Source organism: Salmo salar, chromosome ssa15 (genome assembly GCF_905237065.1).
Source record: "Salmo salar chromosome ssa15, Ssal_v3.1, whole genome shotgun sequence".
NCBI lineage: Eukaryota > Metazoa > Chordata > Actinopteri > Salmoniformes > Salmonidae > Salmo > Salmo salar.
Window position 1 is genome coordinate 108,781,873 of NC_059456.1, and position 27,015 is coordinate 108,808,887.

Here is a 27,015-nt window from a genome sequence, read left to right on the forward strand (position 1 = left end):
CCAGACAAAATGTTAGGAGCACCAGACAAAAATGTTAGGAGCACCAGACAAAAATGTTAGGAGCACCAGACAAAAATGTTAGGAGCACCAGACCAAAATGTTAGGAGCACCAGACAAAATGTTAGGAGCACCAGACAAAATGTTAGGAGCACCAGACAAAATGTTAGGAGCACCAGACAAAAATGTTAGGAGCACCAGACAAAAATGTTAGGAGCACCAGACCAAAATGTTAGGAGCACCAGACCAAAATGTTAGGAGCACCAGACAAACTGTTAGGAGCACCAGACAAAAATGTTAGGAGCACCAGACAAAAATGTTAGGAGCACCAGACAAAAATGTTAGGAGCACCAGACAAAATGTTAGGAGCATCAGACAAAAATGTTAGGAGCACCAGACAAAAATGCTAGGAGCACCAGACAAAATGTTAGGAGCACCAGACAAAAATGTTAGGAGCACCAGACAAAAATGTTAGGAGCACCAGACAAAAATGTTAGGAGCACCAGACAAAAATGTTAGGAGCACCAGACCAAAATGTTAGGAGCACCAGACAAAATGTTAGGAGCACCAGACAAAAATGTTAGGAGCACCAGACAAAAATGTTAGGAGCACCAGACAAAAATGTTAGGAGCACCAGACAAAAATGTTAGTAGCACCAGACAAAAATGTTAGTAGCACCAGACAAAAATGTTAGGAGCACCAGACAAAAATGTTAGGAGCACCAGACAAAAATGTTAGGAGCACCAGACAAAAATGTTAGGAGCACCAGACAAAATGTTAAGAGCACCAGAAAAAAAGATGACTGTCCTATCACTCTTAATTGTCATAAGTTGTTCCCTTGATGATGTAGAATACATCACTAGCGAGTGAGACAAGACAATAAAAACAACCTCTAATAATTGTATTGAAAAGCACAACTCTACATACATTTACATCGGTGATTCGTTTTGGACAAAACAAATGTAACATACAAAACAGAATAATAATTGTTTTCAAAAGTGCAATAGCAAACATATATAATATAATAATCATAATAATAATAATAATCATAATCATAGTAATAATAATAATTATTATTATTATAATAATAATAATTATTATTATTATAATTGTAATAATAATAATAATAATAATATTAATCATAATCATAGTAATAATAATAATTATTATTATTATAATTAATATTATTATTATTATTATTATTAACACTCATAATAATAATAATAATAATAATAATCATAATAATAATAATAGAAATAATAATACTCGTAAAAATAATAATAATACAAAATTTTAAAACAATTATAATCATAATAATCGTAATAATAATAATTGTAATAATAATAAAAATCATAATAATAATACTTTTTATTTTTTATTATAATAATAATAATCATAACAGTAATCATAATAATAATCATAATAATCATAATAATAATAATAATAATAATAATAATAATAATATATAATAATCACAATAATAATCACAATAATAATACTAATAATCATAATAATAATACTAAAAATCATCATACTAAACTATGTCATAATATTAATGTTGTAACATTCTGACTATGAACTGATGCTTGGATAATTAACTATTTTACAAAACCTAATCAATTTCTTTCATCTAGAATCTAGATAGCACAACTCCAGGACACCTCATTTCCACAATATCAGGTTGATTTGTAATCCATTATTTTTCTGGGTGAGTAACATGGGTCTGAATTCGGTAAATAAATCAATCAATCAATCAATCAAATGTATTTATATAGCCCTTCTTACATCAGCTGATGTCACAAAGTGCTGGACAGAAACCCAGCCTAAAACCCCAAACAGCAAGCAATGCAGGTGTAGAAGCACGGTGGCTAGGAAAAACTCCCTAGAAAGGCCAGAACCTAGGAAGAAACCTAGAGAGGAACCAGGCTATGAGGGGTGGCCAGTCCTCTTCTGGCTGTGCCGGGTGGAGATTATAACAGCACATGGCCAAGATGTTCAAATGTTCATAAATGACCAGCAGGGTCAAATAATAATAATCACAGTGGTTGTCGAGGGTGCAACAGGTCAGCACCTCAGGAGTAAATGTCAGTTGGCTTTTCATAGCCGATCATTCAGAGTATCTCTACCGCTCCTGCTGTCTCTAGAGAGTTGAAAACAGCAGGTCTGGGACAGGTAGCAGGTCTAGTGAACAGGTCAGGGTTCCATAGCTGCAGGCAGAACAGTTGAAACTGGAGCAGCAGCACAACCAGGTGGACTGGAGACAGCAAGGAGTCATCAGACCATGAGGCATGGTCCTAGGGCTCAGGTCGAAAGAAAGAAAGAGAGAAAGAGAATTAGCGAGAGCATACTTAAATTCACACAGGACACCGGATAAGACAAGAGAAATACTCCAGATATAACAGACTGACCCTAGCCCCCCGACACATAAACTACTGCAGCATAAATACTGGAGGCTGAGACAGGAGGGGTCAGGAGACACTGTGGCCCCATCCGAAGATACCCCCGGACAGGGCCAAACAGGCAGGATATAACCCCACCCACTTTGCCAAAGCACAGCCCCCACACCACTAGAGGGATATCTTCAACCACCAACTTACCATCCTGAGACAAGGCCGAGTGTAGCCCACAAAGATCTCCCCCACGGCACAACCCAAGGGTAAAAACCACAAAACTGTAACTACCAATTGGATATCACGAAATTGACGGGGGGGAGGGGCTAAAAGTACCAAAATAATCTCGTCTTTCAATGTAGTCATCAATGTTACATTTCATTGACTGGCTCAGTTTTCTCGGCCTGTTGACTGGCTGCCATCTGTCGCATGTCAAATACCACTGGTAGCTAGTGACATAGTGATGTTGCTCCAGCAACCAGGCACTTGTCCTGGGACGTGATGTGCTTTTTTGGCTTTAAATTGTGTTTTAGCAACGACTCTTCTTTTTGGATGCTGGACACAGTAGCAGACTTCCTCAGTGCTATTACTCACAATATTGGATTGCTGGTTTTGTCCCTCCTTAGACACTTGAATTTGTGAAGCAACCATTCTCGAAAGATGTAGATCTTTTTCTGAAAAAAAAGAAGAGAATTGTGCTCCCCAGAGAAGAGAACAGAGAAGAGAGCAGAGCAGCTCCGACGCTCGCCGGATGTGGCAGGACGTGCAAACTATTATCGACAGTTGTTCCGGACGACTGTGTGATCACGCTCTCAGCAGCCTACAAAGGCAAAGTCTTCTCATGCTTTGTTGATTTCAAAAAAAGCTTTTGACTTTATTTGGCACGACGGCCTGCTATACAAATTGATGGGAAGTGGTGTTTGGGGAAAAACAACATTATAAAATCCATGTACACAAACAACAAGTGTGCGGTTAAAATTGGCAAAAAACACACATTTCTTTCCACAGGGCCGTGGGGTGAGACATGGATGCAGCTTGAGCCCCACCCTCTTCAACATATATATCAATGAATTGGCGAGGGCACTAGAACAGTCTGCAGCACCCATCACCCTACTAGAATCTGAAGTCAAATGTCTACTGTTTGCTGATGATCTGGTTCTTCTGTCCCCAACCAAGGAGGGCATACAGCAGCACCTAGATCTTCTGCACAGATTCTGTCAGACCTGGGCCCTGACAGACCTGGGCCCTGACAGACCTGGGCCCTGTCAGACCTGGGCCCCGACAGTAAATCCAGTTCTCAGGATCACAAATACAAATTCCATCTAGACAACGTTGCCCTAGAACACACAGAAAACGATACATACCTCGGTTCTTCAAGGCAAGAAGGGCCTGCTATGCCATCAAAAGGAACATCAAATTCGACATACCAATTAGGATCTGGCTAAAAATACTTGAATAAGTAATAGAACCCATTGCCCTTTATGGTTGTGAGGTCTGGGGTCCGTTCACCAACCAAGAATTCACAAAATGGGACAAACACCAAACTGAGACTCTGCATGCAGAATTCTACAAAAAATATCCTCTGTGTACAATATAAAACACAAAATAATGCATGCAGAGCCGAATTAAGCCAATACCCGCTAATTATCAAAGTACAGAAATTAAATTCTACAACCACCCAAAAGGAAGCGATTCCCAAACCTTCCATAACAAAGCCATCACCTACAGAGAGATGAACCTGGAGAAGAGTCCCCTAAGCAAGCTGGTCCTGGGGCTCTGTTCACAAACACAAACAGACCCCACAGAGCCCCAGGACAGCAACACAATTAGACCCAACCAAATCATGAGAAAACAAAAAGATAATTACTTGACACATTGGAAAGAATGAACAACAAAAAAACAGAGCAAACTAGAATGCTATTCGGCCCTAAACAGAGAGAACACAGTGGCAGAATACCTGACCACTGTGACTGACCCAAACTTAAGGAAAGCTTTGACTATGTACAGACTCAGTGAGCATAGCCTTGCTATTGAGAAAGGCCGCCGTAGGCAGACCTGGCTCTCAAGAGAAGACAGGCTATGTGCAACACTGACCACAAAATGAGGTGGAAACTGAGCTGCACTTCCTAACCTCCTGTCAAATGTATGACCATATTAGAGACACATATTTCCCTCAGATTACACAGATCCACAGAGAATATGAAAACAAACCCAATTTCGATAAACTCCCATATCTACTGGGTGAAATACCACAGTGTTCCATCACAGCAGCAAGATGTGTGACCTGTTGCCACAAGAAAAGGTCAACCAGTGAAGAACAAACACCATTGTAAATACAACCCATATTTATGTTTATTTATTTCCCCTTTTGTACTTTAACTATTTGCACATCGTTACAACGCTGTATATAGACATAATATGACATTTGAAATGTCTTTATTCTTTTTGAACTTCTGTGAGTGTAATGTTTACTGTTCATTTTGTATTGTTTATTTCACTTTTGTTTATTATCTATTTCACTTGCTTTGGCAACGTTAACATATGTTTCCCATGCCAATAAAGCCATTGGAGAGAGAGAGAGAGAGAGAGAGAGAGAGAGAGAGAGAGAGAGAGAGAGAGAGAGAGAGAGAGAGAGAGAGAGAGAGAGAGAGAGAGAGAGAGAGAGAGAGAGAGAGAGAGAGAGAGAGAGAGAGAGAGAGAGAGAGAGAGAGAGAGAGAGAGAGAGAGAGAGAGAGAGAGAGAGAGAGAGAGAGAGAGATAGAGAGAGAGAGAGAGTGTTTCCACCATAGAGAGAGTCATCTATACAGAGATCACATGACATCGTGACCCACCACTGGTTTGTAGGAAGTGAAGGCCGTCTCTGTATCCACTGTGGTAGGCCTTGTCCAGAGCCTGAGGAGAGGTTATAGACACAAACACTCCATCTGTTATCAACTATCATGTTTACAGCATTCTGACATGATTTACTGTACGTAAGTGATGGCTCCACCTAGCCTTCTGATAGGCTAATAGTCTGCTAGTCTGCAGATCTGAAAGGTGGGGATAGGTGGAGGAAATATTGTGGAGCCGTCACTACATTAAGTTGTGCCATAGGAAGAGGTAAAGGGTTGTTTTGGGGCCTATGGTAAGGAGGTTAGGGGTTAGGGGTCTAGGGGAATGGGGTTAGGGGTTAAGGGGTTAGGGGTCTAGGGGTTGTTTTGGGGTCTAGGGGACTGAAGTTAAGGGGTTAGGGGTTAAGGGTTAGGGGTTAAGGGTTGTTTTGGGGTCTAGGGGAATGGGGTTAGGGGTTAGGGGTTAAGGGTTAGGGGTTAGGGGTTGATTTGGGGTCTAGGGGAATGGGGTTAGGGGTTAGGGGTTGATTTGGGGTCTAGGGGAATGGGGTTAGGGGTTAGGGGTTAAGGGTTAGGGGTTAGGGGTTGATTTGGGGTCTAGGGGAATGGGGTTAAGGGGTTAGGGGTTAAGGGTTAGGGGTTAGGGGTTGATTTGGGGTCTAGGGGAATGGGGTTAAGGGGTTAGGGGTTAGGGGTTGATTTGGGGTCTAGGGGAATGGGGTTAAGGGGTGCAGAGAACTGCAGTTAAACTATCTGGCTCATAGACAGACACCATCACTAAGTTCTGCATGTTGATACTGAGATTTACTCACGGTAAACTGAGAGAGACACACATAAACCGTCAGCTTGGCACACACACCGACACGCACGTACATACACATGTACACACACACACACGTACATATTCACAGAATGATTAAAACTTCAATCAACAGCATCTCACATCAACTTCTCAGCATAATTAACTCTCTTACCCAGACTGGATCCACAGACTACGGCCGCGGCTACCAGGGATCCGGCTGAGGCCCCCATGACCTTAGGGGCCGCCTGCAGCACCCAGGGGGACCGGTCCAGCATGCTCTGGGCCACACCCAACTGGTACGTAGCCAGGAACCCCGATCCAGAGAAGGAGATGGACAGAGGAACAGGCACAGACTGACAAGACACATACTGCCCACTGGAGAGAGGAGCTTCAACAGACCTCGATGGAGACATGTTTAGGATACAGGAACGACAATAAATTAGACTTGGCTTTCACTGTTGTTGGTGTCCGAGGAGACGAGGAGACGATATCAGGCTTGTTATCTTTTGGTGTCCGAGGAGACGAGGAGATGATATCAGGCTTGTTATCTTTTGGTGTCCGAGGAGACGAGGAGACGATATCAGGCTTGTTATCTTTTGGTGTCCGAGGAGACGAGGAGATGATATCAGGCTTGTTATCTTTTGGTGTCCGAGGAGACGAGGAGACGATATCAGGCTTGTTATCTTTTAGTGTCCGAGGAGACGAGGAGACGATATCAGGGCTTGTTATCTTTTGGTGTCCGAGGAGACGAGGAGATGATATCAGGCTTGTTATCGTTTGGTGTCTGAGGAGACGAGGAGACGATATCAGGGCTTGTTATCTTTTGGTGTCCGAGGAGACGAGGAGACGATATCAGGGCTTGTTATCTTTTGGTGTCCGAGGAGACGAGGAGACGATATCAGGCTTGTTATCTTTTGGTGTCCGAGGAGACGAGGAGACGATATCAGGGCTTGTTATCTTTTGGTGTCCGAGGAGACGATATCAGGCTTGTTATCTTTTGGTGTCCGAGGAGACGAGGAGAGGATATCAGGGCTTGTTATCTTTTGGTGTCCGAGGAGACGAGGAGAGGATATCAGGGCTTGTTACCTTTCGGTGTCCGAGGAGACGAGGAGACGATATCAGGGCTTGTTATCTTTTGGTGTCCGAGGAGACGAGGATAGGATATCAGGGCTTGTTATCTTTTGGTGTCCGAGGAGACGAGGAGATGATATCAGGCTTGTTATCTTTTGGTGTCCGAGGAGACGAGGAGACGATATCAGCCTTGTTATCTTTTGGTGCCCGATGAGACTAGGAGAGGATATCAGGGCTTGTTATCTTTTGGTGTCCGAGGAGACGATATCAGGCTTGTTATCTTTTGGTGTCCGAGGAGACGAGGAGACGATATCAGGCTTGTTATCTTTTGGTGTCCGAGGAGACGAGGAGATGATATCAGGCTTGTTATCTTTTGGTGTCCGAGGAGACGAGGAGACGATATCAGGCTTGTTATCTTTTGGTGTCCGAGGAGACGAGGAGACGATATCAGGGCTTGTTATCTTTTGGTGTCCGAGGAGACGAGGAGATGATATCAGGCTTGTTATCGTTTGGTGTCCGAGGAGACGAGGAGACGATATCAGGCTTGTTATCTTTTGGTGTCCGAGGAGACGAGGAGACGATATCAGGGCTTGTTATCTTTTGGTGTCCGAGGAGACGAGGAGACGATATCAGGGCTTGTTATCTTCTGGTGTCTGAGGAGACGAGGAGACGATATCAGGGCTTGTTATCTTTTGGTGTCCGAGGAGACGAGGAGACTATATCAGGGCTTGTTATCTTTTGGTGTCCGAGGAGACGAGGAGACGATATCAGGCTTGTTATCTTTTGGTGTCCGAGGAGACGAGGAGACGATATCAGGGCTTGTTATCTTTTGGTGTCCGAGGAGACGATATCAGGCTTGTTATCTTTTGGTGTCCGAGGAGACGAGGAGAGGATATCAGGGCTTGTTATCTTTTGGTGTCCGAGGAGACGAGGAGAGGATATCAGGGCTTGTTATCTTTTGGTGTCCGAGGAGACGAGGAGACGATATCAGGGCTTGTTATCTTTTGGTGTCCGAGGAGACGAGGATAGGATATCAGGGCTTGTTATCTTTTGGTGTCCGAGGAGACGAGGAGATGATATCAGGCTTGTTATCTTTTGGTGTCCGAGGAGACGAGGAGACGATATCAGGCTTGTTATCTTTTGGTGCCCGATGAGACTAGGAGAGGATATCAGGGCTTGTTATCTTTTGGTGTCCGAGGAGACGATATCAGGCTTGTTATCTTTTGGTGTCTGAGGAGATGAGGAGACGATATCAGGCTTGTTATCTTTTGTTGTCCGAGGAGATGAGGAGACGATATCAGGCTTGTTATCGTTTGGTGTCCGAGGAGACGAGGAGATGATATCAGGCTTGTTATCTTTTGGTGCCCGATGAGACGAGGAGAGGATATCAGGCTTGTTATCTTTTGGTGTCCGAGGAGACGAGGAGACGATATCAGGCTTGTTATCTTTTGGTGCCCGATGAGACTAGGAGAGGATATCAGGCTTGTTATCGTTTGGTGTCTGAGGAGACGAGGAAACGATATCAGGCTTGTTATCTTTTGGTGTCCGAGGAGACGAGGAGACGATATCAGGCTTGTTATCTTTTGGTGTCCGAGGAGACAAGGAGACGATATCAGGCTTGTTATCTTTTGGTGTCCGAGGAGACGAGGAGACGATATCAGGGCTTGTTATCTTTTGGTGTCCGAGGAGACGATATCAGGCTTGTTATCTTTTGGTGTCCGAGGAGACGATATCAGGCTTGTTATCTTTTGGTGTCCGAGGAGACGAGGAGACGATATCAGGCTTGTTATCTTTTGGTGTCCGAGGAGAAGAAGAGACGATATCAGGCTTGTTATCTTTTGGTGTCCGGGGAGACGAGGAGACGATATCAGGGCTTGTTATCTTTTGATGTCTGAGGAGACGAAGAGAGGATATCAGGCTTGTTATCTTTTGGTGTCCGAGGAGACGATATCAGGCTTGTTATCTTTTGGTGTCTGAGGAGACGAGTAGAGGATATCAGGCTTGTTATCTTTTGGTGTCTGAGGAAACGAGGAGACGATATCAGGCTTGTTATCTTTTGGTGTCGGAGGAGACGATATCAGGCTTGTTATCTTTTGGTGTCCGAGGAGACGATATCAGGCTTGTTATCTTTTGGTGTCCGAGGAGACGATATCAGGGCTTGTTATCTTTTGGTGTCCGAGGAGACGAGGAGACGATATCAGGCTTGTTATCTTTTGGTGTCCGAGGAGACGATATCAGGCTTGTTATCTTTTGGTGTCCGAGGAGACGATATCAGGCTTGTTATCTTTTGGTGTCCGAGGAGACGAGGAGACGATATCAGGCTTGTTATCTTTTGGTGTCCGAGGAGACGAGAAGACGATATCAGGGCTTGTTATCTTTTGGTGTCCGAGGAGACGAGGAGATGATATCAGGCTTGTTATCGTTTGGTGTCCGAGGAGACGAGGAGACGATATCAGGCTTGTTATCTTTTGGTGTCCGAGGAGACGAGGAGACGATATCAGGGCTTGTTATCTTCTGGTGTCTGAGGAGACGAGGAGACGATATCAGGGCTTGTTATCTTTTGGTGTCCGAGGAGACGAGGAGACGATATCAGGGCTTGTTATCTTTTGGTGTCCGAGGAGACGAGGAGACGATATCAGGGCTTGATCTCTTTTGGTGTCCGAGGAGACGAGGAGACGATATCAGGCTTGTTATCTTTTGGTGTCCGAGGAGACGAGGAGACAATATCAGGGCTTGTTATCTTTTGGTGTCCGAGGAGACGATATCAGGCTTGTTATCTTTTGGTGTCCGAGGAGACGAGGAGAGGATATCAGGGCTTGTTATCTTTTGGTGTCCGAGGAGACTAGGAGAGGATATCAGGGCTTGTTATCTTTTGGTGTCCGAGGAGACGAGGAGACGATATCAGGGCTTGTTATCTTTTGGTGTCCGAGGAGACGAGGATAGGATATCAGGGCTTGTTATCTTTTGGTGTCCGAGGAGACGAGGAGATGATATCAGGCTTGTTATCTTTTGGTGTCCGAGGAGACGAGGAGACGATATCAGGCTTGTTATCTTTTGGTGCCCGATGAGACTAGGAGAGGATATCAGGGCTTGTTATCTTTTGGTGTCCGAGGAGACGATATCAGGCTTGTTATCTTTTGGTGTCTGAGGAGATGAGGAGACGATATCAGGCTTGTTATCTTTTGGTGTCCGAGGAGATGAGGAGACGATATCAGGCTTGTTATCGTTTGGTGTCCGAGGAGACAAGGAGATGATATCAGGCTTGTTATCTTTTGGTGCCGATGAGACGAGGAGAGGATATCAGGCTTGTTTTCTTTTGGTGTCCGAGGAGACGAGGAGACGATATCAGGCTTGTTATCTTTTGGTGTCTGAGGAGATGAGGAGACGATATCAGGCTTGTTATCTTTTGTTGTCCGAGGAGATGAGGAGACGATATCAGGCTTGTTATCGTTTGGTGTCCGAGGAGACGAGGAGATGATATCAGGCTTGTTATCTTTTGGTGCCCGATGAGACGAGGAGAGGATATCAGGCTTGTTATCTTTTGGTGTCCGAGGAGACGAGGAGACGATATCAGGCTTGTTATCTTTTGGTGCCCGATGAGACTAGGAGAGGATATCAGGCTTGTTATCGTTTGGTGTCTGAGGAGACGAGGAAACGATATCAGGCTTGTTATCTTTTGGTGTCCGAGGAGACGAGGAGACGATATCAGGCTTGTTATCTTTTGGTGTCCGAGGAGACAAGGAGACGATATCAGGCTTGTTATCTTTTGGTGTCCGAGGAGACGAGGAGACGATATCAGGGCTTGTTATCTTTTGGTGTCCGAGGAGACGATATCAGGCTTGTTATCTTTTGGTGTCCGAGGAGACGATATCAGGCTTGTTATCTTTTGGTGTCCGAGGAGACGAGGAGACGATATCAGGCTTGTTATCTTTTGGTGTCCGAGGAGACGAAGAGACGATATCAGGCTTGTTATCTTTTGGTGTCCGGGGAGACGAGGAGACGATATCAGGGCTTGTTATCTTTTGATGTCTGAGGAGACGAAGAGAGGATATCAGGCTTGTTATCTTTTGGTGTCCGAGGAGACGATATCAGGCTTGTTATCTTTTGGTGTCTGAGGAGACGAGGAGAGGATATCAGGCTTGTTATCTTTTGGTGTCTGAGGAAACGAGGAGACGATATCAGGCTTGTTATCTTTTGGTGTCGGAGGAGACGATATCAGGCTTGTTATCTTTTGGTGTCCGAGGAGACGATATCAGGCTTGTTATCTTTTGGTGTCCGAGGAGACGATATCAGGGCTTGTTATCTTTTGGTGTCCGAGGAGACGAGGAGACGATATCAGGCTTGTTATCTTTTGGTGTCCGAGGAGACGATATCAGGCTTGTTATCTTTTGGTGTCCGAGGAGACGATATCAGGCTTGTTATCTTTTGGTGTCCGAGGAGACGAGGAGACGATATCAGGCTTGTTATCTTTTGGTGTCCGAGGAGACGAGAAGACGATATCAGGGCTTGTTATCTTTTGGTGTCCGAGGAGACGAGGAGATGATATCAGGCTTGTTATCGTTTGGTGTCCGAGGAGACGAGGAGACGATATCAGGCTTGTTATCTTTTGGTGTCCGAGGAGACGAGGAGACGATATCAGGGCTTGTTATCTTCTGGTGTCTGAGGAGACGAGGAGACGATATCAGGGCTTGTTATCTTTTGGTGTCCGAGGAGACGAGGAGACGATATCAGGGCTTGTTATCTTTTGGTGTCCGAGGAGACGAGGAGACGATATCAGGGCTTGATCTCTTTTGGTGTCCGAGGAGACGAGGAGACGATATCAGGCTTGTTATCTTTTGGTGTCCGAGGAGACGAGGAGACAATATCAGGGCTTGTTATCTTTTGGTGTCCGAGGAGACGATATCAGGCTTGTTATCTTTTGGTGTCCGAGGAGACGAGGAGAGGATATCAGGGCTTGTTATCTTTTGGTGTCCGAGGAGACTAGGAGAGGATATCAGGGCTTGTTATCTTTTGGTGTCCGAGGAGACGAGGAGACGATATCAGGGCTTGTTATCTTTTGGTGTCCGAGGAGACGAGGATAGGATATCAGGGCTTGTTATCTTTTGGTGTCCGAGGAGACGAGGAGATGATATCAGGCTTGTTATCTTTTGGTGTCCGAGGAGACGAGGAGACGATATCAGGCTTGTTATCTTTTGGTGCCCGATGAGACTAGGAGAGGATATCAGGGCTTGTTATCTTTTGGTGTCCGAGGAGACGATATCAGGCTTGTTATCTTTTGGTGTCTGAGGAGATGAGGAGACGATATCAGGCTTGTTATCTTTTGGTGTCCGAGGAGATGAGGAGACGATATCAGGCTTGTTATCGTTTGGTGTCCGAGGAGACAAGGAGATGATATCAGGCTTGTTATCTTTTGGTGCCCGATGAGACGAGGAGAGGATATCAGGCTTGTTTTCTTTTGGTGTCCGAGGAGACGAGGAGACGATATCAGGCTTGTTATCTTTTGGTGCCCGATGAGACTAGGAGAGGATATCAGGCTTGTTATCATTTGGTGTCCGAGGAGACGAGGAAACGATATCAGGCTTGTTATCTTTTGGTGTCCGAGGAGACGAGGAGACGATATCAGGCTTGTTATCTTTTGGTGTCCGAGGAGACCATGAGACGATATCAGGCTTGTTATCTTTTGGTGTCCGAGGAGACGAGGAGACGATATCAGGGCTTGTTATCTTTTGGTGTCCGAGGAGACGATATCAGGCTTGTTATCTTTTGGTGTCCGAGGAGACGATATCAGGCTTGTTATCTTTTGGTGTCCGAGGAGACGAGGAGACGATATCAGGCTTGTTATCTTTTGGTGTCCGAGGAGACGAAGAGACGATATCAGGCTTGTTATCTTTTGGTGTCCGAGGAGACGAAGAGACGATATCAGGCTTGTTATCTTTTGGTGTCCGGGGAGACGAGGAGACGATATCAGGGCTTGTTATCTTTTGGTGTCTGAGGAGACGAAGAGAGGATATCAGGCTTGTTATCTTTTGGTGTCCGAGGAGACGATATCAGGCTTGTTATCTTTTGGTGTCCGAGGAGATGATATCAGGGCTTGTTATCTTTTGGTGTCCGAGGAGACGAGGAGACGATATCAGGCTTGTTATCTTTTGGTGTCCGAGGAGACGATATCAGGCTTGTTATCTTTTGGTGTCCGAGGAGACGATATCAGGCTTGTTATCTTTTGGTGTCCGATGAGACGAGGAGACGATATCAGGCTTGTTATCTTTTGGTGTCCGAGGAGACGAGGAGACGATATCAGGCTTGTTATCTTTTGGTGTCCGAGGAGACGAGGAGACGATATCAGGCTTGTTATCTTTTGGTGTCCGAGGAGACGAGGAGACGATATCAGGCTTGTTATCTTTTGGTGTCCGAGGAGACGAGGAGACGATATCAGGCTTGTTATCTTTTGGTGTCCGAGGAGACGAGGAGACGATATCAGGCTTGTTATCTTTTGGTGTCCGAGGAGACGAGGAGACGATATCAGGCTTGTTATCTTTTGGTGTCCGAGGAGACGAGGAGAGGATATCAGGGCTTGTTTTTTCCCCCTTCTCAACCTCTATGAGGTTTAATCTTCTCAGCAGGAGAATATCTGAGGTTTTAGCGGCCAGGCAGAGTGGGTAACAAGAAATCAATTCAGAAACTGTTTACTCCAAACCCATAAAACATTTTGCGATGAAAACCACATTCAGAAACTGTTCAATCCAAACGGAAAACCAGTTTCTTTTCGGCCATTTCAGGTAGGTCCCTCCCTGTTTTGTTTTGTTTTCGTTCCTAGTGAATACAACACATTTTGATGACACTTATGGATGTTGATTAGCAGCAGCCGACGGGTCTCTGGGTGGAATGTGTGCTGTCCTCAACGATGCTGAATGGTCGTCAAAGCTGAAAAAACCCACTATATTTTATCTCCATCTCTTCATTCAAAGACTCAGTCATGGACACTCTTACTGACAGTTGTGGCTGTTTCACGTGATGTATTGTTGTCTCTACCTTCTTGACCTTTGTGCTGTCGTCTGTGGCCAATAATGTTTGTACCATGTTTTGTGCTGATACCATGTTGTGTTGCTACCGTGTTGTTGTCATGTTGTGTTTCTACCGTGTTGTTGTCATGTTGTGTTTCTACCATGCTGTGTTGTCATGTTGTGTTGCTACCAGGCTGTGTTGTCATGTGTTGCTACCATGCTGTGTTGTCATGTGTTGCTGCCATGCTGTGTTGTCATGTGTTGCTACCAGGCTGTGTTGTCATGTGTTGCTACCAGGCTGTGTTGTCATGTGTTGCTGCCATGCTATGTTGTTGTTGTCTTAGGTCTCTCTTTATGTAGTGTTGTCTCTCTTGTCGTGATGTGTGCTTTGTCCTATATTTATATATATATATATATATTTTAATCCCAGCCCACATCCCTGCAGGAGGCGTTTTGCCTTTTGGTACATTGTCTATGTAAATACAAATTTATTCCTAACTGACTTGCCTAGTTAAATAAAGGTTAAATAAAAATAAACATCGTAGACAATCAATTAGTAAATTGATTATAATTCTTAGCCAATCAGTTGGAGACCTCTTGTCTCTCAGATCTCTTCAGTGTGTCTCGTCTCTCTCTCTCTCTCTCTCTGTGTTGTGAACAGATAGTCTGGTCCATGGTCTCTGTACTGCATCAACAGGAAGCTGGTAATCAGAGCCTGTCAGACTGCTGATCCTAGACCAGCTCTCTCCTCTAATTCACCCCTCTTATTCACTATGATCTTAAAGACATAACTGATCCTAGACCAGCTCTCCCCTCTTATTCACCCCTCTTATTCATTATGATCTTAAGGACATAACTGATCCTAGACCAGCTCTCCCCTCTTATTCACTATGATCATAAAGACATAACTGATCCTAGACCAGCTCTCCTACTCCGATACGCTCTGTTCACCCCGCTACCATCCAGAAGGCGAGGTCAGTACAGGTGCATCAAAGCTGGGACCGAGAGACTGATAAACAGCTTCTATCTCCAGGCCATCAGACTGTTAAACAGCTTCTATCTCCAGGCCATCAGACTGATAAACAGCTTCTATCTCCAGGCCATCAGACTGGTAAACAGCTTCTATCTCCAGGCCATCAGACTGTTAAACAGCTTCTATCTCCAGGCCATCAGACTGATAAACAGCTTCTATCTCCAGACCATCAGACTGTTAAACAGCTTCTATCTCCAGGCCATCAGACTGATAAACAGCTTCTATCTCCAGGCCATCAGACTGATAAACAGCTTCTATCTCCAGGCCATCAGACTGATAAACAGCTTCTATCTCCAGACCATCAGACTGATAAACAGCTTCTATCTCCAGACCATCAGACTGATAAACAGCTTCTATCTCCAGGCCATCAGACTGATAAACAGCTTCTATCTCCAGACCATCAGACTGATAAACAGCCATCACTAGCCGGCTACCACCTGGTTACTCAACCCTGTACCTTAGAGGCTGCTGCCCTGTATACATAGACATGGAATCACTGGTCACTTTAATAAATGTTAATAATGTTTACATTATTAAATTATACTTTTCTTATTCTTGTCCGTATTTTTTGAAACTGCATTGTTGGCTAGGGAGCTCGTAAGTAAGCATTTCACTGTAAGGTTTACTACACCTGTTGTATTCAGCATTTCACTGTGAGGTCTACTACACCTGTTGTATTCAGCATTTCACTGTGAGGTCTACTACACCTGTTGTATTCAGCATTTCACTGTGAGGTCTACTACACCTGTTGTATTCAGCATTTCACTGTAAGGTCTACTACACCTGTTGTATTCAGCATTTCACTGTAAGGTCTACTACACCTGTTGTATTCAGCATTTCACTGTGAGGTCTACTACACCTGTTGTATTCAGCGTTTCACTGTGAGGTCTACTACACCTGTTGTATTCAGCATTTCACTGTGAGGTCTACTACACCTGTTGTATTCAGCATTTCACTGTGAGGTCTACTACACCTGTTGTATTCAGCATTTCGTGAGGTCTACTACACCTGTTGTATTCAGCATTTCACTGTGAGGTCTACTACACCTGTTGTATTCAGCATTTCACTGTAAGGTCTACTACACCTGTTGTATTCAGCATCTCACTGTGAGGTCTACTACACCTGTTGTATTCAGCATTTCACTGTGAGGTCTACTACACCTGTTGTATTCAGCATTTCACTGTGAGGTCTACTACACCTGTTGTATTCAGCATTTCACTGTAAGGTCTACTACACCTGTTGTATTCAGCATTTCACTGTGAGGTCTACTACACCTGTTGTATTCAGCATTTCACTGTAAGGTCTACTACATACACCTGTTGTATTCAGCATTTCACTGTGAGGTCTACTACACCTGTTGTATTCAGCATTTCACTGTAAGGTTTACTACACCTGTTGTATTCAGCATTTCACTGTGAGGTCTACAACACCTGTTGTATTCAGCATTTCACTGTGAGGTCTACTACACCTGTTGTATTCAGCATTTCACTGTGAGGTCTACTACACCTGTTGTATTCAGCATTTCACTGTAAGGTCTACTACACCTGTTGTATTCAGCATTTCACTGTGAGGTTTACTACACCTGTTGTATTCAGCATTGAGGTCTACTACACCTGTTGTATTCAGCATTTCACTGTGAGGTCTACTACACCTGTTGTATTCACTTGACTAATAAACTTTGATTTGATATGTTGCATTACTCATCTGATATATATACACCGTATTCCATCTTAGTCTGACTCATTGCTCATCCATATATTTATAGCTTCTAAATTCCATTCCTTTAGATTAGAGGTTTGTGTGTATTGTTGTGAATTTGTTAGATATTACTGCCCTGTTGGAACTAGAAGCACAAGCATTTCACAACACCTGCATTAACATCTGCTAAATTTGTGACATGTGACAAATAAGATTTGACTTTGATTTGAAGTCGGTTCCCATTTCTAAACGTTTGCTCCGGTGTCCGACTAATACATACACCCCTGATCAGGGTGCCACACTTTGAAATGTGGATATGAAGAGAAATCCCAGAATGCCCCTTTTAATTGACACAGCAGCTTAATTTCACAAACTTTATTTTATTGCTTCTTTAACAAAATGTACAAAGGAAAGGGTTTCTTTGTTCTCTAGTTAACAAAAGGTAGAAAAGCAAAATAAATGTTTTTAACAAAAAGGTCAGAAAACTAATCAAAGAGACCAAAACCCATGTCTTCATCTGACTCCTCAGACTCCTCCTTCTTCTCCTCCTCCTTCTTCTTCTCTTCCGCTGTAAGAAAAAGATTTAAATTCAGGAGAAAAAGGGAGGGAGAATGAAAATGAAAGACGGAGAGAGAGAGAGAGAGAGAGAGAGAGAGAGAGACAATATTAAAAAGGGTCAGAGAGACCAAAACAGAGAGACAGATACAGGGAGAATCTCAATTGCATTTTTTTCCTCACATCCTCGTCTCCTTCTCAAAACCCATTGGATAAGGTCAGAGAGGAGGGATCTCTGGCTCTCTCATCCAATGGGGTTTGAAAAGGAGACGAGAGGCTGTGAGGAACATGTCATTGAGATCTTTCCCGTAGGAGAGCGGTTCTCACAGGCAGGAGCGGCCCCAGGTGCAACAGCAGCAGATCCACCAGCCGCTGACACCGCCACAGCACCCCCTACTGGCACGGAGGCCAACTTGGACATTCCTACAGCCAGACAGACAGACATGGGTTAGACTAGAGATACACAGAGTAGGGGGAAGCTGATGCTAGATCTGTATGTAGGGAAACTGTATCCTGGAGAACGATACACTCACCAATATAACAATCATACACAGAAGTCAATAACAACTAAATCTGCCAAGACTGACACTGCTATTTCCAGTGAGTCTCGAATGGGACCATGTACAGTCCACGGGGAAGGGAAGGGGATTAGGGGTCCACAGGGAAGGGGATTAGGGGTCCACAGGGAAGGGAAGGGGATTAGGGGTCCACAGGGAAGGGGATTAGGGGTCCACAGGGAAGGGGATTAGGGGTCCACAGGGAAGGGGATTAGGGGTCCACAGGGAAGGGGATTAGGGGTCCACAGGGAAGGGGATTAGGGGTCCACAGGGAAGGGAAGGTGCTAGGGGTCCATGTGGCAGAGAACCAGACAGATGTTCACCTGCGTTCAGGACTTCATTAATGTCTTTTCCCATCAGCTCACTGATGACCTGCAGTGGAACAACACAACATCAGACAGAGTGAGGGTTTTACTACCAGCTGTCACTCTGTCTCTGTGTCGCCCACCTTAGCCAGGCGCTGGTCGTCCGCCTCGATGCCTACGCTGCCCAGGATGTCCTTGATGTTCTGACTGCTGGGGCTGGTGTTGCCACCCAGCACTGCCAACAGGTAAGCGGCCACGTAACGCATTCTACAGCAGAGGAGGAGAGATTACAGGGTTCAATTGTGATTCTGGAAATCACTCAAGATAGCTATTATGTTGCATGAATAAAATAGAAATTACCTGAATAGTCCTCAACACCCCCCAAAATTCAGACAACATAGACAGAGGGTTAGCAATTAGCATCATAGCTAGCTAACTTAGATGTGGATGGGATTGTAAGGATGATATTTGTCTTTTCATGTAGCTGTGGCTTTCCTGTGGCTCAGTTGGTAGAGCATGGTGTTTGCAATGCCAAGGTTGTGGGTTCAATTCCCACAAATGCTAAATGACTACAATGTAGCTTTGGTAGCCATTGTTAATAGTGTAGGGGACATCAAACGTTCAGCATCCTAGGGAGGCGCTGGTCTAGAACGCCTGCTTAGGGGATGTTTAAACTCTCTCCATGGTTAAAGTTGGTCACTCCCCAGTGGCACAGAGGTCTAAGGCACTGCATCTCAGTGCTAGAGGTGTTACTACAGACCCCGTTTTGATTCCAGGCTGTATCACATCCGGCCGTGATTGGGAGTCCAGTAGGGCGGCACACAAGTGGACCCAGCGTCGTCCAGGGTTTGGACCGGCGTAGGGCCGTCTTTGTAAATAACAATTTGTTCTTTAACTGATTTGCCAAGTTAAATAAAGGTTATGTTAAAAAAAATGAAACGTTTAAAAGTTGGAAGAAATAGAGTGTGCTACATTTACTATCACATATTGAAATATTGAATTACTTTGCCATATTTCATGATGTTATATAACATTACACACTAAAGTTTCCACCACACAATAAATCACAGGAAATACACAATCCTTTTTTTTACCTCGGATTTCTGATGTTACTATTAAACTTTACAGTCATCTATAGTTTAATAAAACAGATGAATATATTTGGTTTTAGTAGCAGTGCTTCAGTCCGTAGCGGATCTTTACGCCTCATGTCCGTCAGATGCGTTCTGACGGAACTCATTCATTGTCAATGGAGCAGTACGCAACGCTACGTCGGGGGGGTTCCCGCACTAGGCTGCGGTGCGTTCTGCGTACTGTAAGCGTTCACTATTTTTGAACCGACGCGTTGTTTTGACGGCATGTTGGTCCGGTGCGGCTCAGTTAGTGGAGGATGACATCTGCAACACCAGTTACATTCACACTAACAAATAGGAAAAAATATATCAACTTTCATTTCAGATTAAATCTGAAAAATCAAACCAACTTTTGCGAGAACCTTTAAAGCTAATAGTTAGCTAATCTTTATTTTTAGCGTCGTGTACATTTATAACTGACAGTCCGATTTACACGACGCTAAAAAAAAAAGACCCGTTTTCGTAGCATATGAAATAAATGTTGTAGATCAAACCTGTATATAATGCATTTAAAATGATCAAACCAATAGTCATATTTACTTACTTTTAAGTCTAAAACAGACAGTTGAACGTCAGTTGGTTCTGAGAGTTGTAACAGGAAGGATTAACGTCCTTTATGGTTCCGTTTCCGTTTCTTCTTCTTCTATGGTGAAACTAAAGTTCATTCTACTCCCACATGTCCATCGCCACCTAGTGGATGGAACTTTCCATCAACCATAAACGTTGCAGTACAAACATGTCAAGGGAGTGGAATAATGAATAGGAAAAATGGAAATATGTGAAAATTGAAATGTTGAGCAAGTTTGGACAGCTCTATTAATAACTATACTGAAATAAAACTGATTTTGTAGTTGAATGGTAAAAGAGTAGCAGTAAAGTACAAGTCTTGTTTGAAGTCTGTCCAGTGTTTTGGTGTGTTTTGCAGTGTTGAGTGTTTCAGAACACACTGGTACAGTAGTACAGTTATGTTAGTTAGAGCGTTGGGCCAGTAACCAGCAGGTAGCCTAGTGGTTAGAGAGTTGGGCCAGTAACCAGCAGGTAGCCTAGTGGTTAGAGCGTTGGGCCAGTAACCAGCAGGTAGCCTAGTGGTTAGAGCGTTGGGCCAGTAACCAGCAGGTAGCCTAGTGGTTAGAGCGTTGGGCCAGTAACCAGCAGGTAGCCTAGTGGTTAGAGCGTTGGGCCAGTAACCAGCAGGTAGCCTAGTGGTTAGAGCGTTGGGCCAGTAACCAGCAGGTAGCCTAGTGGTTAGAGCGTTGGGCCAGTAACCAGCAGGTAGCCTAGTGGTTAGAGCGTTGGGCCAGTAACCAGCAGGTAGCCTAGTGGTTAGAGCGTTGGGCCAGTAACCAGCAGGTAGCCTAGTGGTTAGAGCGTTGGGCCAGTAACCAGCAGGTAGCCTAGTGGTTAGAGCGTTGGGCCAGTAACCAGCAGGTAGCCTAGTGGTTAGAGCGTTGGGTCAGTAACCAGCAGGTAGCCTAGTGGTTAGAGCATTGGGCCAGTAACCAGCAGGTAGCCTAGTGGTTAGAGAGTTGGGCCAGTAACCAGCAGGTAGCCTAGTGGTTAGAGCATTGGGCCAGTAACCGAAAGGTTGCTAGATTGAATCCCCGAGCTGACAAGGTAAAAATCTGTCGTTCTGCCCCTGAACAAGGCAGTTAACCCACTGTTCCTAGGCCGTCATTGTAAATAAGAATTTGTTCTTAACTGACTTGCCTAGTTAAATAAAGATAAAATATCCACTAGAGGGCAGCAGTGTAATGTTCTTTCCATTGATATCCACTAGAGGGCAGCAGTGTAATGTTCATTCCATTGATATCCACTAGAGGACAGCAGTGTAATGTTCATTCCATTGATATCCACTAGAGGGCAGCAGTGCAATGTTCATTCCATTGATATCCACTAGAGGGCAGCAGTGTAATGTTCATTCCATTGATATCCACTAGAGGACAGCAGTGTAATGTTCATTCCATTGATATCCACTAGAGGGCAGCAGTGTAATGTTCATTCCATTGATATCCACTAGAGGGCAGCAGTGTAATGTTCATTCCATTGATATCCACTAGAGGGCAGCAGTGTAATGTTCATTCCATTGATATCCACTAGAGGGCAGCAGTGTAATGTTCATTCCATTGATATCCACTAGAGGGCAGCAGTGTAATGTTCATTCCATTGATATCCACTAGAGGGCAGCAGTGTAATGTTCATTCCATTGATATCCACTAGAGCAGTTTATAATGTCGCTGGGACAGTTGTTACTTATGAAATCCCACGCCTAAGACAACAGTGCAGTGTTTGCTGGAACATTAGTACATTGTGGGAGGCAACCTGTCTAGAGAGACTAGTAGTTTCTACCTGGTATTTAACCCAACACAGTGACCGATATGGAGCCTATTACACAAGAGATACTAGTTGTTACTGGCTGGTATTTTTTGTTTACATCTTGGGGTCACTAAGTCTCCAGATACTACAATTAGATGCCGCCTCTATGGCAACAAGTTATTTGGACAGGTTACCAGGAGGAAGCTTCTGCTGTCACCAGACGTAAGTGCCTGGAGTTTGGTAAATGTCCTCGGAACGTTGATTGGAACCAGGTTATATGGTCTGATGAGACTAAAATAGAGCTTTTCGGCAACAAAATAAAAAAACAGGAGGTTAGAAGTAAAAAGAGCAACGGTCGTCTACAGTGTAGTATAGTGGATCTGTGTAGTATAGTGGATCTGTGTAGTATAGTGGATCTGTGTAGTATAGTGGTGGATCTGTGTAGTATAGTGGATCTGTGTAGTATAGTGGATCTGTGTAGTATAGTGGTGGATCTGTGTAGTATAGTGGATCTGTGTAGTATAGTGGATCTGTGTAGTATAGTGGATCTGTGTAGTATAGTAGTGGATCTGTGTAGTATAGTGGATCTGTGTAGTATAGTTGTGGATCTGGGTAGTATAGTGGATCTGTGTAGTATAGTGGATCTGTGTAGTATAGTGGTGGATCAGTGTAGTATAGTAGTGGATCTGTGTAGTATAGTGGATCTGTGTAGTATAGTAGTGGATCTGTGTAGTATAGTGGATCTGTGTAGTATAGTGGTGGATCTGTGTAGTATAGTGGTGGATCAGTGTAGTATAGTAGTGGATCTGTGTAGTATAGTGGATCTGTGTAGTATAGTAGTGGATCTGTGTAGTATGGTGGATCTGTGTAGTATAGTAGATCTGTGTAGTATAGTGGTGGATCTGTGTAGTATAGTGGATCTGTGTAGTATAGTGGATCTGTGTAGTATAGTAGTGGATCTGTGTAGTATAGTGGATCTGTGTAGTATAGTGGATCTGTGTAGTATAGTGGTGGATCTGTGTAGTATAGTGGATCTGTGTAGTATAGTGGATCTGTGTAGTATAGTGGATCTGTGTAGTATACTGGTGGATCTGTGTAGTATAGTAGATCTGTGTAGTATAGTGGATCTGTGTAGTATAGTGGATCTGTGTAGTATAGTGTATCTGTGTAGTATAGTGGTGGATCTGTGTAGTTTACGCTGCTGTGCGTTTTTGTTGCCGATCTTACTTTGATACCTGACGGTTTTTTACTTTTTCATTACCGTATATTTTTACTTTTTCCCTCACTCAACTTTTTTCCTCACTCAACTTTTTTCATTCATCCCCGGAGGTTTTATCTGGACATGGTTCGTCAGGACTTCAAACAGCCGAAGCTAAGTAACATTAACATGATGCCTTCTAATTGCAGTCGTTGTACTTATAATATACAGGAGAACGATCGCCTTACGGCAAGGATAGCTGTGCTGCAAGCCCAGCTTCAGACGCGATCGTTAGGCAAGGGTAATTTCAGTGTAGGAAAGGATGAAACAGCGTCTGTGCCACCAGTAAGTACAGATAGTAACGTTAGTATAAACCCCCTCGCACGGTCCCCGCAGCCGGACATCTTTCTCATGGCTTCTGGAGGGAAACGCTGTAGGAATGCTCAACCGGTGTCGCTTATTCAGCCGACAGAAACTTTCAACCGGTTCTCCCCATTAAGCAGCGAGTCGGAGTCGGAGGCCGAGACTTCTCTGGTCTCTACTCCTCCCGTTGTGGGGTCTGAGACGCCGACGGCTCCCACCATTAGCTCTGACAAATTGAAAACCCTAGTCATTGGCGACTCCATTACCCGCAGTATTAGACTTAAAACTAATCATCCAGCGATCATACACTGTTTACCAGGGGGCAGGGCTACCGACGTTAAGGCTAATCTAAAGACGGTGCTGGCTAAAGCTAAAACTGGCGAGTGTAGAGAGTATAGAGATATTGTTATCCACGTCGGCACCAACGATGTTAGGATGAAACAGTCAGAGGTCACCAAGCGCAACATAGCTTCAGCGTGTAAATCAGCTAGAAAGATGTGTCGGCATCGATTAATTGTCTCTGGCCCCCTCCCAGTTAGGGGGAGTGATGAGCTCTACAGCAGAGTCTCACAACTCAATCGCTGGTTGAAAACTGTTTTCTGCCCCTCCCAAAAGATAGAATTTGTAGATAATTGGCCCTCTTTCTGGGACTCACCCACAAACAGGACCAAGCCTGGCCTGTTGAGGAGTGACGGACTCCATCCTAGCTGGAGGGGTGCTCTCATCTTATCTACGAACATAGACAGGGCTCTAACTCCTCTAGCTCCACAATGAAATAGGGTGCAGGCCAGGCAGCAGGCTGTTAGCCAGCCTGCCAGCTTAGTGGAGTCTGCCACTAGCACAGTCAGTGTAGTCAGCTCAGCTTCCCCCATTGAGACCGTGTCTGTGCCTCGATCTAGGTTGGGCAAAATTAAAAATGGCGGTGTTCGCTTTAGCAATCTCACTAGTATAAAGACCTCCTCCATTCCTGCCATTATTGAAAGAGATTGTGATACCTCACATCTCAAAATTGGGTTACTTAATGTTAGATCCCTCACTTCCAAGGCAGTTATAGTCAATGAACTAATCACTGATAATAATCTTGATGTGATTGGCCTGACTGAAACATGGCTTAAGCCTGATGAATTTACTGTGTTAAATGAGGCCTCACCCCCAGGTTACATTAGTGACCATACCCCCCGTGCATCCGGCAAAGGCGGAGGTGTTGCTAACATTTACGATAGCAAATTTCAATTTACAAAAAAAAAACAACAATGACGTTTTCGTCTTTTGAGCTTCTAGTCATGAAATCTATGCAGCCTACTCACTCACTTTTTATAGCTACTGTTTATAGGCCTCCTGGGCCATATGCAGTGTTCCTCACTGAGTTCCCTGAATTCCTATCGGATCTTGTAGTCATAGCAGATAATATTCTAATTTTTGGTGACTTTAACATTCACATGGAAAAGTCCACAGACCCACTCCAAAAGGCTTTCGGAGCCATCATCGACTCAGTGGGTTTTGTCCAACATGTCTCTGGACCTACTCACTGCCACAGTCATACTCTGGACCTAGTTTTGTCCCATGGAATAAATGTTGTGGATCTAAATGTTTTTCCTCATAATCCTGGACTATCAGACCACCATTTTATTACGTTTGCAATTGCAACAAATAATCTGCTCAGACCCCAACCAAGGAGCATTAAAAGTCGTGCTATAAATTCTCAGACAACCCAAAGATTCCTTGATGCCCTTCCAGACTGCCTCTGCCTACCCAAGGACGTCAGAGGACAAAAATCAGTTAACCACCTAACCGAGGAACTCAATTTAACCTTGCGCAATACCCTAGATGCAGTTGCACCCCTAAAAACTAAAAACATCTGTCATAAGAAACTAGCTCCCTGGTATACAGAAAATACACGAGCTCTGAAGCAAGCTTCCAGAAAATTGGAACGGAAATGGCGCCACACCAAACTGGAAGTCTTCCGACTAGCTTGGAAAGACAGTACCGTGCAGTATCGAAGAGCCCTTACTGCTGCTCGATCATCCTATTTTTCCAACTTAATTGAGGAAAATAAGAACAATCCGAAATTTCTTTTTGATACTGTCGCAAAGCTAACTAAAAAGCAGCCTTCGCAAATGGAGGATGGCTTTCACTTCAGCAGTAATAAATTTATGAACTTCTTTGAGGAAAAGATCATGATCATTAGAAAGCAAATTACAGACTCCTCTTTAAATCTGGGTATTCCTCCAAAGCTCCATTGTCCTGAGTCTGCACAACTCTGCCAGGACCTAGGATCAAGGGAGATACTAAAGTGTTTTAGTACTATATCTCTTGACGCAATGATGAAAATAATCATGGCCTCCAAACCCTCAAGCTGCATACTGGACCCTATTCCAACTAAACTACTGAAAGAGCTGCTTCCTGTGCTTGGCCCTCCTATGTTGAACATAATAAACGGCTCTCTATCCACCGGATGTGTACCAAGCTCACTAAAAGTGGCAGTAATAAAGCCTCTCTTGAAAAAGCCGAATCTTGATCCAGAAATTATAAAAAACTATCGGCCTATATCGAATCTTCCATTCCTCTCCAAAATTTTAGAAAAGCTGTTGCACAGCAACTGACTGCCTTCCTGAAGACAAACAATGTATACGAAACGCTTCAGTCTGGTTTTAGACCCCATCATAGCACTGAGACTGCACTTGTGAAGGTGGTAAATGACCTTTTAATGACGTCAGACCGAGGCTCTGCATCTGTCCTCGTGCTCCTAGATCTTAGTGCCGCTTTTGATACCATCGATCACCACATTCTTTTGGAGAGATTGGAAACCCAAATTGGTCTACATGGACAAGTTCTGGCCTGGTTTAGATCTTATCTGTCGGAAAGATATCAGTTTGTCTCTGTGAATGGTTTGTCCTCTGACAAATCAATTGTAAATTTCGGTGTTCCTCAAGGTTCCGTTCTAGGACCACTATTGTTTTCACTATATATTTTACCTCTTGGGGATGTCATTCGAAAACATAATGTTAAATTTCACTGCTATGCAGACGACACACAGCTGTACATTTCAATGAAACATGGTGAAGCCCCAAAATTGCCCTCGCTAGAAGCCTGTGTTTCAGACATAAAGAAGTGGATGGCTGCAAACTTTCTACTTTTAAACTCGGACAAAACAGAGATGCTTGTTCTAGGTCCCAAGAAACAAAGAGATCTTCTGTTGAATCTGACAATTAATCTGGATGGTTGTACAGTCGTCTCAAATAAAACTGTGAAGGACCTCGGCGTTACTCTGGACCCTGATCTCTCTTTTGAAGAACATATCAAGACTGTTTCAAGGACAGCTTTTTTCCATCTACGTAACATTGCAAAAATCAGAAATTTTCTGTCCAAAAATGACGCAGAAAAATTAATCCATGCTTTTGTTACTTCTAGGCTGGACTACTGCAATGCTCTACTTTCCGGCTACCCGGATAAAGCACTAAATAAACTTCAGTTAGTGCTAAATACGGCTGCTAGAATCCTGACTAGAACCAAAAAATTTGATCATATTACTCCAGTGTTAGCCTCCCTACACTGGCTTCCTGTTAAGGCAAGGGCTGATTTCAAGGTTTTACTGCTAACCTACAAAGCATTACATGGGCTTGCTCCTACCTATCTTTCCGATTTGGTCCTGCCGTACATACCTACACGTACGCTACGGTCACAAGACGCAGGCCTCCTAATTGTTCCTAGAATTTCTAAGCAAACGGCTGGAGGTAGGGCTTTCTCCTATAGAGCTCCATTTTTATG

The 27,015-nt window shown here is 44.1% G+C and overlaps 1 protein-coding gene across 1 annotated transcript; it reads right to left on the reverse strand.

Annotated features, from left to right (window-relative positions):
• Nucleotides 1-17,183: 17,183 nt before the first annotated feature.
• Nucleotides 17,184-20,063, reverse strand: LOC106572979 (60S acidic ribosomal protein P2). Its single transcript, XM_014147575.2, has 5 exons — nucleotides 19,918-20,063; nucleotides 18,384-18,507; nucleotides 18,259-18,307; nucleotides 17,706-17,801; nucleotides 17,184-17,391 (listed from the first exon to the last, which is right to left on the reverse strand). Exons 2-5 carry the CDS (start codon nucleotides 18,504-18,506, stop codon nucleotides 17,309-17,311), a joined length of 351 nt encoding a protein of 116 aa, XP_014003050.1. The 5' UTR covers nucleotide 18,507; nucleotides 19,918-20,063; the 3' UTR covers nucleotides 17,184-17,308.
• Between the last annotated feature and the right edge of the window lie 6,952 nt (nucleotides 20,064-27,015).

Excerpts from the sequence above, each read along its gene's own strand:
- LOC106572979 (XM_014147575.2), bottom strand. The coding sequence starts at position 18,506 with ATGCGTTACGTGGCCGCTTACCTGTTGGCAGTGCTGGGTGGCAACACC. Across the intron at positions 18,308-18,383 it reads ACGACCAGCGCCTGGCTAAG|GTCATCAGTGAGCTGATGGG; the intron begins GTGGGCGACACA and ends GTTCCACTGCAG. Across the intron at positions 17,392-17,705 it reads ACCTGGGGCCGCTCCTGCCT|CGGAAGAGAAGAAGAAGGAG; the intron begins GTGAGAACCGCT and ends TTTTTCTTACAG.